Source organism: Jaculus jaculus, chromosome 8, assembly GCF_020740685.1.
Source record: "Jaculus jaculus isolate mJacJac1 chromosome 8, mJacJac1.mat.Y.cur, whole genome shotgun sequence".
Classification (NCBI taxonomy): Eukaryota; Metazoa; Chordata; class Mammalia; order Rodentia; family Dipodidae; genus Jaculus; species Jaculus jaculus.
Window position 1 is genome coordinate 54,696,540 of NC_059109.1, and position 17,992 is coordinate 54,714,531.

The 17,992-nt window shown below is 40.9% G+C and overlaps 1 protein-coding gene across 3 annotated transcripts in view; it reads right to left on the minus strand.

The window, feature by feature from the left end:
- Positions 1-17,992, minus strand: part of Golm2 (golgi membrane protein 2) — a 92,954-nt gene that overhangs the window by 31,185 nt on the left and 43,777 nt on the right. For all 3 annotated transcript variants that reach the window (XM_045156927.1, XM_045156926.1, XM_045156928.1), the window contains exons 7-8: positions 9,839-9,937; positions 5,813-5,983 (exon numbers count right to left, since the gene is read on the minus strand). In XM_045156927.1, coding sequence (XP_045012862.1) covers positions 5,813-5,983; positions 9,839-9,937 — 270 coding nt within the window. The remainder of the gene's footprint in view (positions 1-5,812; positions 5,984-9,838; positions 9,938-17,992) is intronic.

The following is a 17,992-nucleotide window of genomic DNA, read 5'->3' on the forward strand; positions in this document are numbered from 1 at the left end:
TCATCATGGTTCGAGGCCACCCTGAGATTACAGAGTGAATTCCAGGTCAGCCTGAGCTAAAGTGAGACCCTACCTTGAAAAACAAAAATAAAAACAAAACAAAAAGAAATCAAACAACCCAATTTAAAAAATGGGTTATGGAACTACATAAAGAGTTCTCAAAAGAAGAAATACAGGGCTGGAGAGATGGCTTAGCGGTTAAGCGCTTGCCTGTGAAGCCTAAGGACCCCGGTTCGAGGCTCGGTTCCCCAGGTCCCACGTTAGCCAGATGCACAAGGGGGCGCACGCATCTGGAGTTCGTTTGCAGAGGCTGGAAGCCCTGGCGCGCCCATTCTCTCTCTCTCCCTCTATCTGTCTTTCTCTCTGTATCTGTCACTCTCAAATAAAAATAAATAAATAATTTTTTTAAAAAAAGAAGAAATACAGATGACTTATAAACTTCTAAAAAAAATGTTCTACATGCTTAGCCATCAGGGAAATGCAAACTCAAACTACTTTGAGATTCCATCTCACTCCTGTCAGAATGGCTACAATCATGAAAACAAATGACAATAAATGCTGGTGAGGATGCTGAAAAGGAAGGAACCCTTCTACATTATTGGTGGGAATACTATCTGGTCCAGCCATTGTGGAAATGTGTGTGGCGGTTCCTGAGACAGCTAAAATACATCTACCATATGATGCAGCTATAGCACTCCTAGGCATATATCCTAATGACTCTTCTCATTACCTTCAAGACACTTGCTCAACCATGTTTATTGCCACTCTATTCACAACTGCTAGGAAATGGAGCCAGCTTAGATGTCCCTCAACTGATGAGTGGATAATGAAGATATGGCACATTTATACAATGGAGTTCTCCTCAGTGGTAAAGAAAAAGGAAATTTGCAGGGAAATGGATGTATCTAGAAAGGATTACACTTAGTGTGGTAACCCAGGCCTAGAAAGCCAGACGTCACATGTTCTCTCTCATGTGGATCCTAGCTACAAATGATTGGACTTCTATGTGAGTAGGAATAAAACTCAGAAGCAGAGGCCAGTTAGTTAGAAAGGGGATATAAAGGGAATAGAAAGGGTGGGGGGGTGGCACTTAATATGATGGTATTGTATATATGTAAGTAGAAGAACAGATTAATGGGGGTAAAAAGGCCTAAGAGAAATCAGGAGAAGAGACTAAGGAAAGGTGGAGGGAGGACCAATCAAAATCTAAGAGGATATAAATAAGTCATATGGAAAACTACTTTTTTGGACAATGGCACATCCAGCAGCCATAGATAGCTACTAGAACATTTTCAGTGCCAGGGATGGGAGACCTTCCAGTAAGTTGCTTGTCAGGGAAGTCACTGATATCCCTAAAACATTAGAGGCCATTGGTTTCCCAAAAGGAATAGATGGTATGGTGCTTTGATTCAGATGTCCCCCATATACTTAGGTGTTCTGAATGTTAGGTTCACAGCTGATAGAGATTTGGGAATTAACACTTCCTGGAGGCAGTGTATTGTTGGGGGTGGGCTTATGGGTGTCAGAGCCAGTTCCCTCATACCAGTGTTTGGCACACTCCGGTAGCTATTGTCCACCTTATGTTGGCCAAGGGGTGATGTCCACCCTCTGCTCATGCCACTGTTTTCCCCTGCCATCATGGTGCGTCCCCTTGAGCCTGTAAACCAAAATAAACCTCTTTTTCCCACAAACTGCTCTTGGTTGGGTGATTTCTCCCAGCAATGCAAACTTGACTGCAACAGATGGGAAGACCCTAATACTGAAGACTTCACATACTAGGGCTGCAAGGTCATTGAAAAATTCCGCTGGGGGCTGGAGAGATGGCTTAGCGGTTAAGGCATTTGCCTACAAAGAAAAAGGATCCCGGTTCGACGCTCTAGGACCCACATAAACCAGATGCAGAAGGGGGCACATGCATCTGGAGTTTGTCTGCAGTGGCTGGAGGCCCTGGCATGCCCATTCTCCCCCCCCCCCTCTGCCTCTGCCTGTCTCTCAAATAAACAAAGAAAATATATTTTAAAAAGAAAAAGGCATGGTGGCACACACATTTAATCCCAGCATTCAGGAGGCAGAGGTAGGAGGATCAATGTGAGTTCAAGGCCACCCTGAAACTACATAGTGAATTCCAGGTCAGCCTGAGCTTAGAGTGAGACCCTACTTCAAAAGAAAAAGGAAGGAAGGACGGGAGGGAGAGAGGGAGGGAAGAAAGAAAAAGAAATCCTGCTGAAACTGAGCTAAAAACCTCCTCCCTGTAGACCAGCTGACAGAAAGCTGGATAAAGCTATGCTGCATGCAGATCAAGGGGAGAGAGAGAAATCACCAGTGGAGATACTCAACAATGGACACTGCAAGCCTTAAATTTAGCATGCTAGGCCAAATGAGCCAACAGGTGCAATAGTGGCTTATCTGTTATTATAAAAACCAACCGCTCTCTAATTGGTTGGAGACCTGCTCCATGGGAGGGAATAACATCCCTGATACTGAAAACCTACAACAGGGGTAGTCATGAGCTCTATGAATATAATGTCTTCTGGTGTCTGGCTAAATGTATATACTATGCTTACCAAACTGATCAGTAAGCACTTCTCTTAATGTTAATACCCGTTTATTAATGCTACTCTCACTTTTGGTTAGAGAAGCTTCTCTTTTCAGATGGCAGTTACCTTGGGATGACTCAGAAGACACCATGGTGCTGAGAAGAAGTGACAGAGGAGTGCTCAGCACTGAAATGTCTCTCTCATGTACACCTAACAAGGCTCAGAGTCCACTGCAGAAGAGGTGGCAAAAAGAACAGACTAGCCAAAGGAAGGGTAGGACTCCTTACAACATGCTCCTCCAGACACAAAATGGCCTGGATATCCATGATCTCACGGTGCCTGACACTACCTACAAAAGACGATCATAATAGGAGGGAAAGATGATTACATCAAATGAAAGAGAGATTGAGAAGGGGAGGGGATATGATGGAGTTACAAAGGGGAAAGCTGGGGGAGGGAGGGAATTACCATGGGTTAATATCTACAATTTTGGAAATTTTCAATAAAAACAAAATTATTTTAAAAAATTAATCAAGCATGCAGTTCAATGGGAAAAAGAGAAAGCACCAGTGAAGATACTCAACAGTGGACACTGCAAGCCTTATATGTGGCCAGCCAGGCCAAATGAGTCAACCGGTACAATAGTGGTACATCTGTCATGGTGGAAACCAACTGCCCTCTAATTGGACTGGAGGCCCACTCCATGGGAGGGAATACATCCCTGACACTGAAAACTTAAAACAGGGGTAGTCATGAGCCCTAGGGGTGAAATGTTTGCTGCTGTTTGGCTAAATGTATATACTAAGCTTCTCAAATTGCCCAGTAAGCACTTCTCTTAATTTTCATACCCTTATATTAACGCTACTCTCACTTTTGATAGAGATGCTTCTCTTTTCAGATGGCAATGACCTTGGGATGACTCAGAAGGCATCATAGTGCTAGAAAGAAGTGACCAGAGTGCTCAGTATTGAAATATTACACCTTCCAAGACTCAGGGTCTATTGCAGAAGAGGTAGCAGAAAGAATGTAAGAGCCAAAGGAAGTGTAGGAATCCTTACAACATGCTCCCCCCCAGACACAAAATGGCCTGGATACCCATGACCTCACAGTACCTGACACTACCTACGTAAGACCATCATAATAGGAGGAAAAGATCATGACATCAAAATAAAAGAGAGACTGATTGAGAGGGGAAGAATGAAGTTTCAAAGGGGAAAGTGGGGGGGGGGAGGGTATTTCCATGGGATATATTTTTATAATCATGGAAGTTGTTAATAAAAAAATTTTTTTGAAAAAAACATCAATCAAAAAAACAAAAAGATCAACAGCTCTGATATAACTATGCAACAATATTTCATTCCACTGTATAATCTGTTTCATTTCTCTCCTACCATTTAATTGAGGACAAGTGCAAATGAAAGGAAGAATTTTTTTTGCTTGTTTTCAAGGCACGGTCTCACTCCAGTTCAGGCTGACCTGGAATTCACTATGTAGTCTCCGAGTGGCCTCCAACTCTAAGCAATCCTCCTACCTCTGCCTCCCAAGTGCTGGGATTAAAGGTGTGTACTTTCATGCACAGCTAGAAAGTACATTTTGAACCCTCTCCAGGTGTAAGTTTCCCCAGAATACTGTACTTTCCAAATTTGCCTTCCCTCAGTCTCTCCTAATCAAGTTTCCATTCATTAGTCTAACAAAGTGTACCTTTTCTCATGTCTTTCTTAGGTTTTTGTTTGTTTGTTTAAGGAGAGAGTTCTTTTTTGGGGGCTGAGTCTCACTCTAGCACAAGCTGACCTGAAAGTCATTCTGTTGCCCAGGTTGGCCTAAAACTCACAAGAATCCTCATAAGTGCTGGGATTACTGGTTTGCACCATCACACCAGTGCCAGCATTATCTATCTATCTCTATCTCTATCTCTATCTCTATCTCTATCTCTATCTCTCCCCCCGCTCTCTCTCCTTGGTTTTTCAAGGTAGGGTTTCTCTGCACCTAGGCTAACCTGGAATTCACTCTATAGTCTCAGGGTGGCCTCAAACTCACAGTGATCCTCCTACCTCTGCCTCCCGAGTGCTGGGATTAAAGGTATGTGCCACCATGCCTGGCTATCCTCTCTTTTTTAAAAGTGTTTATCTGTGCAGTCATGTGTGCATTCGTGTGCATGCATGTGTGTGTGTGTGTGTTGATGCAGTAGGACCTCTTGCCACTGCAAACAAACACCAGGTGCTTTTGTCACTTTTTGGGATGGCTTATGTGTGTGACTTGAAAGTTGAACCCAGGCAGATGGGCTTTGTAAGAAAGCATCTTTAACCACTGAGCCATCTCACTTTGGCTCCAGCTGATCAGGTACTCATTCTGTTACCATCACACCCAGCTTTTTTTCTCATTTTTCCAAAACCACATAAAAAATTAAATTTACAGAATACCAATTTGTTTAAAGCATCAACTAGACTGGAGGGATGGCTTAGCAGTTAAGGCGTTTGCTTGCAGAGCCAAAGGACCCTGGTTCCATTCCTCAGGACCCACATTAGCCAGATGCACAAGGGGGCACATGTGTCTTTAGAGTTTGTTTGCAGTGGCTGAAGGCCCTGGTGTGCCCATTCTTTCCCTCCCTCCATCCCTCCCTCTATCTCTCTCTCTCTCCTCCTTCTCTTTAAATGTCAAATACATAAATAAAAATAAAATAAAAAAGAAAGGAGTTCTAGGCCAGCCTCATCTACATAGTGAATTTGAGGCTATTCTGGGCTACATGAGACTCTGTTTCAAGAAAGTCAAAACAATAAATAAATAATAAAAGCATCAGTTCATTCCAAATTTATTAACAATGAAAAGGTTCTTAAGCGTTTCTTTAAATTTATCTCCTAAGTGGCTGAAAGTAGTGCTCATAAAGCCTGCTGGCCTGGGTTCAATTCCCCAGCACCCATGTGAAGCCTGACACACAGTGATACAGGCATCTGGCATTAGAATGAAGCAACAAGAAGCCTTGGTGTGCATATGCACACACATCTACATATGCAAATAAATACAAATTGTTAAAATCATCACTATCTACTTAAACAGTAGTTCTCTTATGTCTTAACAGTACCATACTTTCTATTTACAAATATATATACATATATGCATATATATATATATACATATATATACACACACACACACACACACACACACATATTTCACTACACATTTATTAGGCTATAATAAAGACCTTGCCAAAAAAAAAAAAAAAAAAAAAAACCCACTGTATTAAAGAAGTATTTTTAGCATCAACTGATTCTTACTTTGCTTCAGTTTGTGGAAATCACTGACTCTGTCCTTGGTGGCCTGCTTCAGTACATCTGTTTGAATTTTGGGTTCTCTCACCAAGTTTGAATCTGGAATTAAGTGCTGAAGAGGATTGGAAGGGTTCTGTTTGGACATACCAGGATTTCCATTGTGGTTTACATGTGAACCTGTGGTATAAAAATATCAATTAAAATAATGTAATTCTTTAACACAGAATTTCATATGATCTGCTTTCGGTAAGAAAAAGAAACAATTCTATCATTAACTACTCATACAATTGTTTAAGCTTTACTCTAATTTCTTTAATAAAACTTTTTTTCTTTTTAGTTTATTTTTATTTTTTTGAGGTAGGGTTTCACTCTAGCTCTGGCTGATCTGGAATTCACTATGTAGTCTCAGGGTGGCCTTGAACTCATGGTGATCCTCCTACCTCTGCCTACTGAGTGCTGGGATTAAAGGCATGCACCACCACGCTCAGCTTTTTTTTTTTTTGGATTTTTAAAAAATATTTTTATTTATTTGTAAGGAGGGAGAGAGGGAGGGAAGGAAGGAAAGGAAGAGGGAAGAAGAATGAATGGGTGTGCTAGGGCCTCTAGCTGCTGCAAATGGACTCCAGATAAATGTGCCACTTTATGCATCTGGCTTTACGTGGGTAATGGGGAATCAAACCTGGGTTGTTAGTCTTTGCAAGCAAATGCCTTAACCACTGAGACATCTCTCTAGCCCTCTTTTAGGGTTGTTTTTTTTTTAAATGTATTTATTTAAGACAGAGAGACAAAGACGTAGACAGACAAAGAATGAGTATGGGCCCACCAGGGCTTCCTGCCATTGTAAACGAATTCCAGATCCATGTGCCACTTTGTGCATCTGGCTTCACATATGTACTGGGGAACTGAACCCAGGCAATCAGGCTTTTCAAACAGTGACTTTAACCACTGAGCCAGAAAGAGAAAGAGACACAGAGAGAGAGAAAGAGAGAGAGAGAGAGAGAGAGAGAGAGAGAGAGAGAAAATGGGTATGCCAGGGCCTCCAGCCACTGCAAACAAACTCCAGATGCACTTACCATCTTGTGCACCTGGCATACATGGGTCCTGAAGAATTGAACCTGGGTACTTTGGCTTTGCAGGCAAGTGCCATAACATCTAAGCCATCTCTCCAGCCTTTTTAAAAATTTGTTTTGAAAGAATAAAGTTTACTTCAAAGTAAGAGATAAAGAAAACAAATAGCAGGTTCCTCCAGGAGAAGGGGATTCTAGAGATGGAAATTCCTTCTTCTATAAAATCTTGAAACCAATGTTTAATTTCAATTGTGGCATATTAATTAATCATCCCTAGGTGAGTACTTCAACTACTGACTATAAGCTTACACAGCAAAGAAATATATAGCAGAAACCCAAAGATTTGGGTTGGGGAGATGCTTCAATGGTTAAAGGCACTTGCTTGAAAAACCTGCTGACCAAGGTTTGATCCCTGGTACCCATATAATGCCAGATGCACAAAGTGGCAGATGGGCTTAGAGTATGTTTACAGCAGCAAAACACCCTGGTATGCCCATCCCCCACCTCTCTAAATAAGCAAATAAATAAATAAATAAATAAAATATAATAAAAAAATAAAATATATTTTTTAATAAAGAAATGCAGGGCTGGAGAGATGGTTTAGTGGTTAAAGCCAAAAGACCCTGGTTCAACTACCTAGGATCTACATAAGCCAGGTGCACTAGGTGGCACATGCATCTGGAGCTCATCTGCAGTGGTTGGAGGCCCTGGTGTGCCCATCCTTCCTCCCTCCCTCCCTCCCTCTCTCTCTCTCTCTCTCTGAAAAAAATTAAAATATTTAAAAAAAGAAAGAAAAAGAAAACAAACACAAAGAATAATATAGCACCAATCCTCATTTCTCTACCTGCCTCCAAACTCCACAGTGCTGTCAGAAATCTCTAAAGCCCAGTAGGCTTTTGACATTTTTTATATCAATGTCACCTTTATCTGTATAATGACAGTTGTTAACTACTGGTTCACAGTAGTATGTCCTTTACATAACCACTCTCTATCACACACAAACCCTCTTTTCTCATCAGTCTTTTTTTTTGTTTTTTGTTTTTGTTTTTCCTTTGAGATAGGGTATCCCTCTAGCTCAGGCTGACTTGGAATTCACTATGTAGTCTCAAGGTGGCCTCAAACTCATGGCTATTCTACCTCTGCCTCCCAAGTGCCGGGACTAAAGGCATGCACCACCATGACAGGATTGGTGTTTTGTTTTGTTGTTGTTTTTTCAGGATAGCGTCTCACTCTAGCCCAGGCTGGCCTGGAACTCATTCTTTAACCTCAGGCCAGCAATAAGAAGCCCTGGTGTACCCAATCTCTATCTGTCTCCCTCTGTGCTTGCAAATAAATAAACCAAAATATAAATTTAAAATCTATTTGGGCTAGAGTGATGGCTTAGTGGTTAAGGCATTTACCTGAAAAGCCTTAGGACCTAGGTTTGATTCCCCAGGACCCACATTAGCCAGATGCACATGGGTCTGGAGTTCGTTTGCAGAGGCTGGGAGCCCTGGTGCGCCCATTCTCTCTCTCCCCCTTTATCTGTCTTTCTCTCTGTGTCTGTCGCTCTCAAATAAAAATAAATGAATAAATAAAAAAGTCTGGAGAGATGGCTGAGCAGTTAAGGCACTTGCCTGCAAAGCCTTAAGACCCATGTTCGATTGCCCAAGTAAGCCAGATACACAAAGATGACACAAACACAAAGTTGTACATGCACACTAGGTGGCACAAGCATCTGGAGTTAATTGCGGTGACTGAGGCCTTGGAGCACCAATTCATATTCTTTCTCTAAAAAAAATAATTCTTTCAAAGGAATTGAAATGATAGTCAAGGTATTTTCAAAAACTCTACTCAATTAAAAAAACAAAACAAAACACTCTAGAGTCTGGCATGGTGGTGCTCACCATGAGGAGGCAGAGATAGGAGGATCACAATGCGTTCAAGGCCAGCCTAAGACTACATAGTGAATTCAAGGTCAGCCTGGGCTAGAGTGAAACCCTACCTCAAAAAGCAAAAGAAACACCTCTAGACTCATATAACCTATGTGCTAAGTTCTAGCAAACTTTCAGAAGAGATTTAATTTTTTTAATGGTTTTTCGAAGTAGGGTCTGGCTCTAGTTCAGGATGACCTGGAATTCACTATGTAGTCTCAGGCTGGTATTGAACTCATGACTATCCTCCTACCTCTGCCTCTCAAGTGGCAGGATTAAAGATGTGTTACCACCACCTGGTAAAAATAATTTTTTAAAAAAGAAAAAATAGGAGCCGGGAATAGTGGTGCATGCCTTTAATCCCAGCACTTTGGGAGGGAGAGGTAAGAGGATTGCCAGACATAATGAATAATGAATTCCAGGTTAGCCTGCACTCAAAAAACAAAAACCCAACACTCAAGAGGCCGAGGTAGGAAGATCACCATGAGTTTGAGGGCACCCTGAGACTACATAGTGAATTCCAAGTCAGCCTGGGCTAGAGTCAAACTTTACCTCGAAAAGAGAGAGAGAGAGAAATAGGGCTGGACAGATGGTTTAGTGGTTAAGATGCTTGCCTGTAAAGCCTAAGGACCCTAGTTAGATTCTCCAGATCCTACGTAAGCCAGGTGCACATGGTGGCACATGCATCTGCAGTTCATTTGCTGGAGGCCCTGGCATGCCCATTTTTCCTCTCTCTCTCTCTAATAAATAAAAATAAAAAAGGAAATCTGGGCATGGTAGTCCATGCCTTTAATCCTAGCACTTGGGAGGCAGAGGTAGGAGGATTGCCCTGAGTTCAAGGCCACCCAGAGAATACATAGTGAATTCCAGGTCAGCCTGGGCTAGAGTGAGACCCTACCTCAAATCCCCCCCCAAAAGGAAAAATATATATTAAATTTAAACAATGAATACTACTTTACTTTGCTATTAAATGACATGTTCTACTCAGTATACAATAATATGTAACCAGTAAATAGGTCCTCGAGTAAAATGCTAAGAATAAAACTTTATACCTGGAGCCATATTTGCTGAAATAGATTGTCCAGTTGGGAGATGAGAGATTGCTTGATGACTTTCATGTGGAGAACCTAAAACAGGGGGCTTCTTTAAAGCTAAGAGGAAAATAAAATAGATCTACATTATTCCCATTGACATTATTTCTAAAAATCAAACAAGTGCATAAATCTTATAATGCTCATTCTAATTTTATAATCCTTATACTCGGCCTTCTGAATCACTTATGATTAATTATTAAATGATACAATGTATACTCCATCATGAATTTTTGGTGATTAATAAATCTGATTTGAATGTAAGCTCCATTACAAGACTAAGTCTGCCCTGTTGAACACCATATTCTCAACATCTATAATACTGCCTGGCACCTAACAGGCTCTCAACTTAGACCTCAAAGGTAAATATCTTCAGATGCAATGACTTGTGACAGTGAAACCTTTACATAGTGCAAATAAAAACTGGTAATTGAATTTGGCCTCAATATCCAAGACGCAGTACCTACACAAGACCTTCATAATAGAATAAAAAGAAGATGACATCAAATTTAAAGAGAGACTAATGGAGAGAGGGAGTGGATATGACAGACAGAAGAGTTATGAAGGGGAAAGTAGGGGAGGGGAGGGGAGGGAAATACCATGGTTTGTTGTTTTTAAGTATAGAAGTTATCAACTAGAAGTATATAGTTTAAAAAAATAAAAATAGAAAAATGTGCTTGAAGTCCTAGCTAAAGCAGTAAAACAAGGACACATAAAAAAATTGGTAACTGCAGTGAAAACTGTGCTTCCTTCAGTTGCTTTAATTTTTATTTTTTTTTATTTTTTGAGGTAGGGTCTTACTCTAGCCTAGGTTGACTTGGAATTCACTAGTCTCAGGGTGGCCTCAGACTCAAAAGTGATCCTCCTACTACCTCTGTCTCCCCAGTGCTGGGTTTGAAGCCATGCACCATCATGCCCAGATACTTTTTTTTTTTCCAAGTTAGGGTCTCGCTCTAGCTCAGGCTGACCTGGAATTCACTATATAGTCTCAGAGTGGCCTTGAACTCACAGTGATCCTCCTACCTCTGCCTCCCAAGTGCTAGGAGGATCACTGATAGTCTGAGGAGACACCCTGAGTCTACGGGATGAATTCCAGGTCAGCCGGGGCTAGTGGGAGATCCTAACTCAAAAATAAATTATACTTATTTATTTTTGAGGTAGGTCCTCACTCTAACTCAGGCTAACCTGGAATTCATTCTGTAGTCTCAGGGTAGCCTCAAACCAATGATGATCCTCCTACATCAGCATGTCAAGTGGTGGGATTAAGCCGAGCGCAGTGGCATACACCTTTAATCCCAGCACTTGGAAGGCAGAGGTAGGAGGATTGCAGTGAGTTCAAGGCCACCCTGAGACTACATAATGAATTCTGGGTCAGCCTGGGCTGCAGCAAGACCTTACTTTTGAGTGAGAGCAAGAGAGAATGTATGGATGTGCTAGGATCTCTTGCCACTTCAAACAAACTCCAGACACATGCACAGCCTTGTATGTCTGGCTTAACATGGGAACCAGGGAATCTAACAAAGGCTGTCAGGTTTTACAAGCAAGTGCCTTTAAAACACTGTGTGAGGACTTCCGGTTAAGATGGCGGCGTAGGTACCACGCCAAAGCAGCCTAGGGGGGAAAAAGACCAAAAAAAACTCAGCAAAATACACACTTTTACTAAAAAGTGAGGTGTATAGGAAATTGAGGCGGCAGCGGAGAAGTGGAAGAGTTCCTGAGCATCCAGAGCCTGCACAGGCGGGAACAGCGGCTCCGGGGCGGCTCGGCCACCCGTCGCGGCCGCGGAGCGGCAGAAAACCGCCGGACTCTCGGCTCGAGCCGCAGGACAAGCCAGGTGCGGGATTTTCCCCTCACACCGCGCTCTCCGCAACTCGGGAAACGTGAGGGGAGAACGGCAGCGAGACGGAGGGAGGAGCAGACCGCGAGGTAAAAACACACGTGGAGAAGCGATACAACCAGAGCAGCCGCGGCTCCCTCCCCTCCCCCGCCGCCTGAACCCAGCTCCAGCGAACACAGCAGCGGCCAGGGACCCGGCCACGCCAACTTGGGCTGACAGCGGGACCCAAGCAGGAGCAGAGTTCGGCAGCAACTTCAGCGGCTCCAGCACCGGTACCAGTGGCCCCAGCAGCAGCGGACCCAGGAGCGGCAGCGGTGGCAGATCCCGCAGCAGCGGCTTCGGGGTGAGCAGCGGCGGTGGACACGGCAACGGCAGCGGTGGTGGCTCCGGGGGTGGCAGCTACAACAGCAGCAGAGGCGGCAGCAGCGGCTCAGTTTGCCCCGTAGGAAAAGCAAGTGCCCAGCTCCAGAAATCAGAACAGCAGCCCGACGACCCAGGCAGCAACTTGACTGAGACCACAATCACCCAAGGTAACTGGGATTGCACCAGGGAAGGGTCTCACTTGGTCACAAGCTGACTTGGATACCTCAACAGACCAGAAATCTAAACCTCTTTGTTGATAGAGGATCTGGTCATTATAATAACTACTCTTGCATACATACTCGGGGCTGTTTTTGATGGAATGTGTACAGTGTTTAGTTAAATTTTAGAATCTACCAGTATTTTATTCCACTCAGCCTGCTTGAATACTCCTATAGCAGGGAAACTCAACCCCTAAGAACATCTTTGTAGATACTCTGAGAGTCTTAAGAGCCACACCTAATACCTTAAGGTCCTACCCTGAAAATATATTACATCAAATCAATTGATACAGCTAAGAATACACAGCTAGCTAGAAAATCCAAGCATTAACTTAATCCAAGATGCAAAAATATATACATTATAACACAAGAAACACTAAAAAGCAAGACAATATAAATCCACCTAAATGTATTAATGCATCAGAAATGTCCTCCAGTGAGAAAGAGTTAGAGGAAATGCCTGAGAAAGAGTTCAAAAGAATAATTATAAATATGTTCAAAGAGGTCAAAGAACACATGAAAACAATCAAAGAAGAAATCAAAGAGGAAATCAAAGAGGAAATCAAAGGAATCAAAGAAGAGGCAGGACACCAATTTAATGAAATAAAGAAGGCAATACAAGACATAAATAGAGAAATAGAAATAATAAAGAAAAACCAGTCAGAATTACTAGCAATGAAGAACACAGTTAATGAAATAAAAAACTCTGTAGAAAATCTCACCAGTAGGATGGATGAGGGAGAGGACAGAATATCTAAGCTAGAAGACCAGGTGGCAGACCTAATGCAGTCCAACAAAGAGAAAGACAAACTTATAGAAAAGTATGAGTGGGAATTTCAAGATATTCGGGACACTATGAAAAGATCCAATATAAGAATTCAGGGCATAGTAGAAGGAGAAGAACTCCACTCCAGAGGCATAGTAGGCATCTTCAACAAAATCATAGAGGAAAATTTTCCCCAAATTGGGAAAGAGGTGCCAATACAGATACAGGAAGCCTTTAGAACCCCAGCCAGACAAAACCCAGAAAGAAACTCTCCTCGCCACATTATACTCAAACTTCCAAACACACAAACCAAAGAAAAAATATTGAAAGCAGTTAGAGAGAAAAATCAAGTTACCTACAAAAGCAAGCCCATCAGGATTACAGCAGATTATTCAACACAAACTTTTAAAGCCAGAAGGGCTTGGAGTGATATATTCCAAGTTCTGAAAGATAACAACTGTCAACCAAGGTTACTTTATCCTGCAAAGTTATCCATCCAAATAGATGGAGAAATAAAGATATTCCATGACAAAAGCAGGTTAAAGGAGTATCTGAAGACAAAACCAGCTCTACAGAAAATACTTGATAGAATCCTCCATGCTGAACAAAAGGAAAAGCACACATATAAGGAACCTAGAAAAAACCAGCCATACTCAAATACCAGTTAACTGAAGAGAGCACAGGTAGAACAAGTAACACACACACACACACACACACACACACAAATGGCAAACATAAATACACACCTTTCAATAATATCTCTTAATATCAATGGTCTCAATGCCCCAACGAAAAGACATAGATTTGCAGACTGGGTTAAAAAGCAGGATCCTACAATTTGTTGTCTCCAAGAAACTCACCTTTCTACAAAGGATAGACATTATCTTAGGGTGAAAGGTTGGAAGACGGTGTTTCAAGCAAATGGGCCTAGAAAACAAGCAGGGGTTGCTATCCTAATATCAGACAGGGTGGACTTTAGTCCGAAGTTAGTCAAAAAAGATAAGGAAGGTCACTTTATATTGATTAAGGGCACACTACAACAGGAGGACATTACAATCCTAAACATATATGCACCTAACATGGGGGCTCCCAAATTCGTCAAACAAACACTATTAGAACTAAGGTCACAGATAACACCAAACACAGTGGTGGTGGGTGACTTTAACACCCCACTCTCATCAATTGACAGGTCATCCAGGGAAAGAATAAACAGAGAGGCATCTGGACTAAATGAGGTCATAGAAGGAATGGACCTAACAGATATATACAGGACATTTCATCCAAAGGCTGCAGAATATACATTCTTTTCAGCAGCACATGGAACATTCTCTAAAATAGACCATATATTAGGACACAAAGCAAATCTTAACAAATTCAGGAAAATTGAAATAATTCCTTGCATTCTATCTGACCACAATGGAATTAAACTACAAATCAGTAGCAAGAAAGGCTATAGAGCATACACAAAATCATGGAAACTAAACAATACACTACTAAATGATAAGTGGGTCAATGAAGAAATCAAAAAGGAAATCAAAAAATTTATAGAGTCAAATGATAATGAGAACACAACATACCAAAATCTCTGGGACACAATGAAGACAGTTCTAAGAGGTAAATTTATAGCCTTAAGTGCCTATATTAAGAAATTAGAAAGGTCGCAAGTAAACGACCTAATGCTTCGCCTTAAAGCCTTGGAAAAAGAAGAACAAGGCAAACCAAAAAGTAGTAGACGGGAAGAAATAATAAAGATTAGGGCAGAAATTAATGAAATAGAAACAAAAAGAACAATCCAAAGAATTAATGAAACAAAGAGTTGGTTCTTTGAAAGGATAAACAAGATTGATAAACCCTTAGCAAATCTGACCAAAAGAAAGAGAGAAGAGACACAAATTAATAAAATCAGAGATGAACAAGGTAACATCACAACAGATTCCAGAGAAATTAAAAAAATCATAGGGACATACTATAAAAGCATATACTCCACAAAGTATGAAAATCTGAAAGAAATGGATGATTTCCTTGATCTATATGACCTACCTAAATTAAATCAAAATGAGATTAATCACTTAAATAGACCTATAACAAACATGGAGATCCGAGCAGTTATCAATAATCTCCCAACTAAAAAAAGCCCAGGCCCGGATGGATTCACTGCTGAATTTTACCAGACTTTTAAGGAAGAGCTAACACCATTGCTTCTTAAGCTTTTCCAGGAAATAGAAAAAGAAGGAATCATACCAAACTCCTTCTATGAGGCCAGCATCACCCTGATACCAAAACCAGGCAAAGATAGAACAAAAAAAGAAAATTACAGACCAATCTCCCTCATGAACATAGATGCAAAAATTCTCAACAAAATATTGGCAAACAGAATACAAGAGTATATCAAAAAGATCATTCACCCTGACCAAGTAGGCTTTATCCCAGAGATGCAGGGATGGTTCAACATACGCAAATCTATAAATGTAATACATTACATAAATGGGTTGAAGGACAAAAATCACATGATCATCTCATTAGATGCAGAGAAAGCATTTGACAAAATCCAACATCCCTTCATGATAAAAGTCCTACAGAGACTGGGAATAGAAGGAACATATCTCAATATAATAAAGGCTATTTATGACAAGCCTACAGCCAACATATTACTAAATGGGGGAAAACTGGAAGCTTTTCCACTAAAATCAGGAACAAGACAAGGGTGTCCACTGTCTCCACTTCTATTTAATATAGTTTTGGAAGTCTTAGCCATAGCAATAAGGCAAGAGACACACATAAAAGGGATACAAATTGGAAAGGAAGAGATCAAGTTATCATTATTTGCAGATGACATGATTCTATACATAAAGGACCCTAAAGACTCTACTAGCAAGCTGTTAGAGCTGATCAAAAACTACAGCAATGTAGCAGGATACAAAATAAATACACAGAAATCAGTAGCCTTCATATATGCTAACAACAAACACACAGAGGATGAAATCAGAGAATCACTCCCATTCACAATTGCATCAAAAAAAATAAAATACCTTGGAATAAACCTAACTAAGGAAGTAAAGAATCTATACAATGAGAACTTTAAGACACTCAAGCGAGAAATTGCAGAAGACACTAGAAAGTGGAGAAACATCCCTTGTTCCTGGATTGGAAGAATCAATATCGTGAAAATGGCAATCTTACCTAAAGCAATCTACACATTTAATGCAATCCCTATCAAAATTCCAAAGGCTTTCTTCACGGAAATAGAAAAAACAATCCAAAAATTCATTTGGAATCATAAAAAACCTCGAATATCTAAAATAATACTGAGCAACAAAAAAGAGGCTGGTGGTATCACCATACCTGATTTTAACCTATACTACAGAGCCATAGTAACAAAAACAGCATGGTACTGGCACAAAAACAGACATGTATATCAGTGGAACAGAATAGAGGACCCAGATGTAAGCCCAAGTAGCTATAGCCACCTGATATTCGATAAAAATGCCAAAAATACTCATTGGAGAAGAGACAGCCTCTTCAGCAAATGGTGTTTTGAAAACTGGATAAATATCTGCAGAAGGATGAAAATAGATTCTTCTCTCTCGCCATGCACAAGAATTAAGTCCAAATGGATTAAAGACCTTAACATCAGACCGGAAACTTTGAAACTGCTAGAGGAAAAAGTAGGGGAAACCCTTCAACATATTGGTCTTGGCAAAGACTTTCTGAATACAACCCCAATTGCTCAGGCAATAAAACCACAGATTAACCACTGGGACCTAATGAAATTACAAAGATTTTGCACCGCAAAGGACACAGTGAAAAAAGCAAAGAGGCAACCTACAGAATGGGAAAAAATCTTCGCCAGCTATATATCTGATAGAGGATTAATATCTAAGATATACAAAGAACTCAAAAAGTTAACTAATAAGGAATCAAACAAGCCAATCAAAAAATGGGCTAAGGAGCTAAATAGAGAGTTCTCAAAGGAAGAAATACGAATGGCATATAAGCACCTAAAAAAATGTTCTACGTCACTAATCATCAGGGAAATGCAGATTAAAACTACATTGAGATTCCATCTCACTCCTGTCAGATTGGCCACCATCATGAAAACAAATGATCATAAATGTTGGCGGGGATGTGGAAAAAAAGGAACCCTTCTGCACTGCTGGTGGGAATGCAATCTGGTCCAGCCATTGTGGAAAACAGTGTGGAGGTTCCTAAAGCAGCTAGAGATTGATCTACCATATGACCCAGCTATAGCACTCCTATGCATATATCCAAAGGACTCATCTCATTTCCTTAGAAGTACATGCTCAACCATGTTTATTGCTGCTCAATTTATAATAGCTGGGAAATGGAACCAGCCTAGATGTCCCTCAACAGATGAGTGGATAATGAAGATGTGGTACATTTATACAATGGAGTTCTACTCAGCGGTAAAGAAAAATGAAGTTATGAAATTTGCAGAAAAATGGATGGACCTGGAAAGTATTATACTAAGTCAGGTAACCCAGGCCCAGAAAGCCAAGCGCCACATGTTCTCCTTCATATGGGGATCCTAGCTACAGATGACTGGGCTTCTGTGTGAGAATGAAAATACTTAGTAGCAGAGGCCAGTAAGTTGAAAAGGAGACATAAAGGGTGGAAAAAGGAAGGGAGGAGGATACTTAATAGGTTGATATTGTATATATGTAATTATAATGATTGTAATGGGGAGGTAATATGATTGAGAATGGAATTTCAAATGGGAAAGTGTGGGGGTGGGGAGGGAGGGAATTACCATGGGATATATTTTATAATCATGGAAAATGTTAATAAAAATTTAAAAAAAAAAAAAAAAAACACTGTGAGAGAGAGAGAATGGGCACGCCAGGGCCTCTAAGCCACTGCAAACAAATTCTAGATGCATGTGCCACCTTGTGCATCAGGCTTACCTGGGTCCT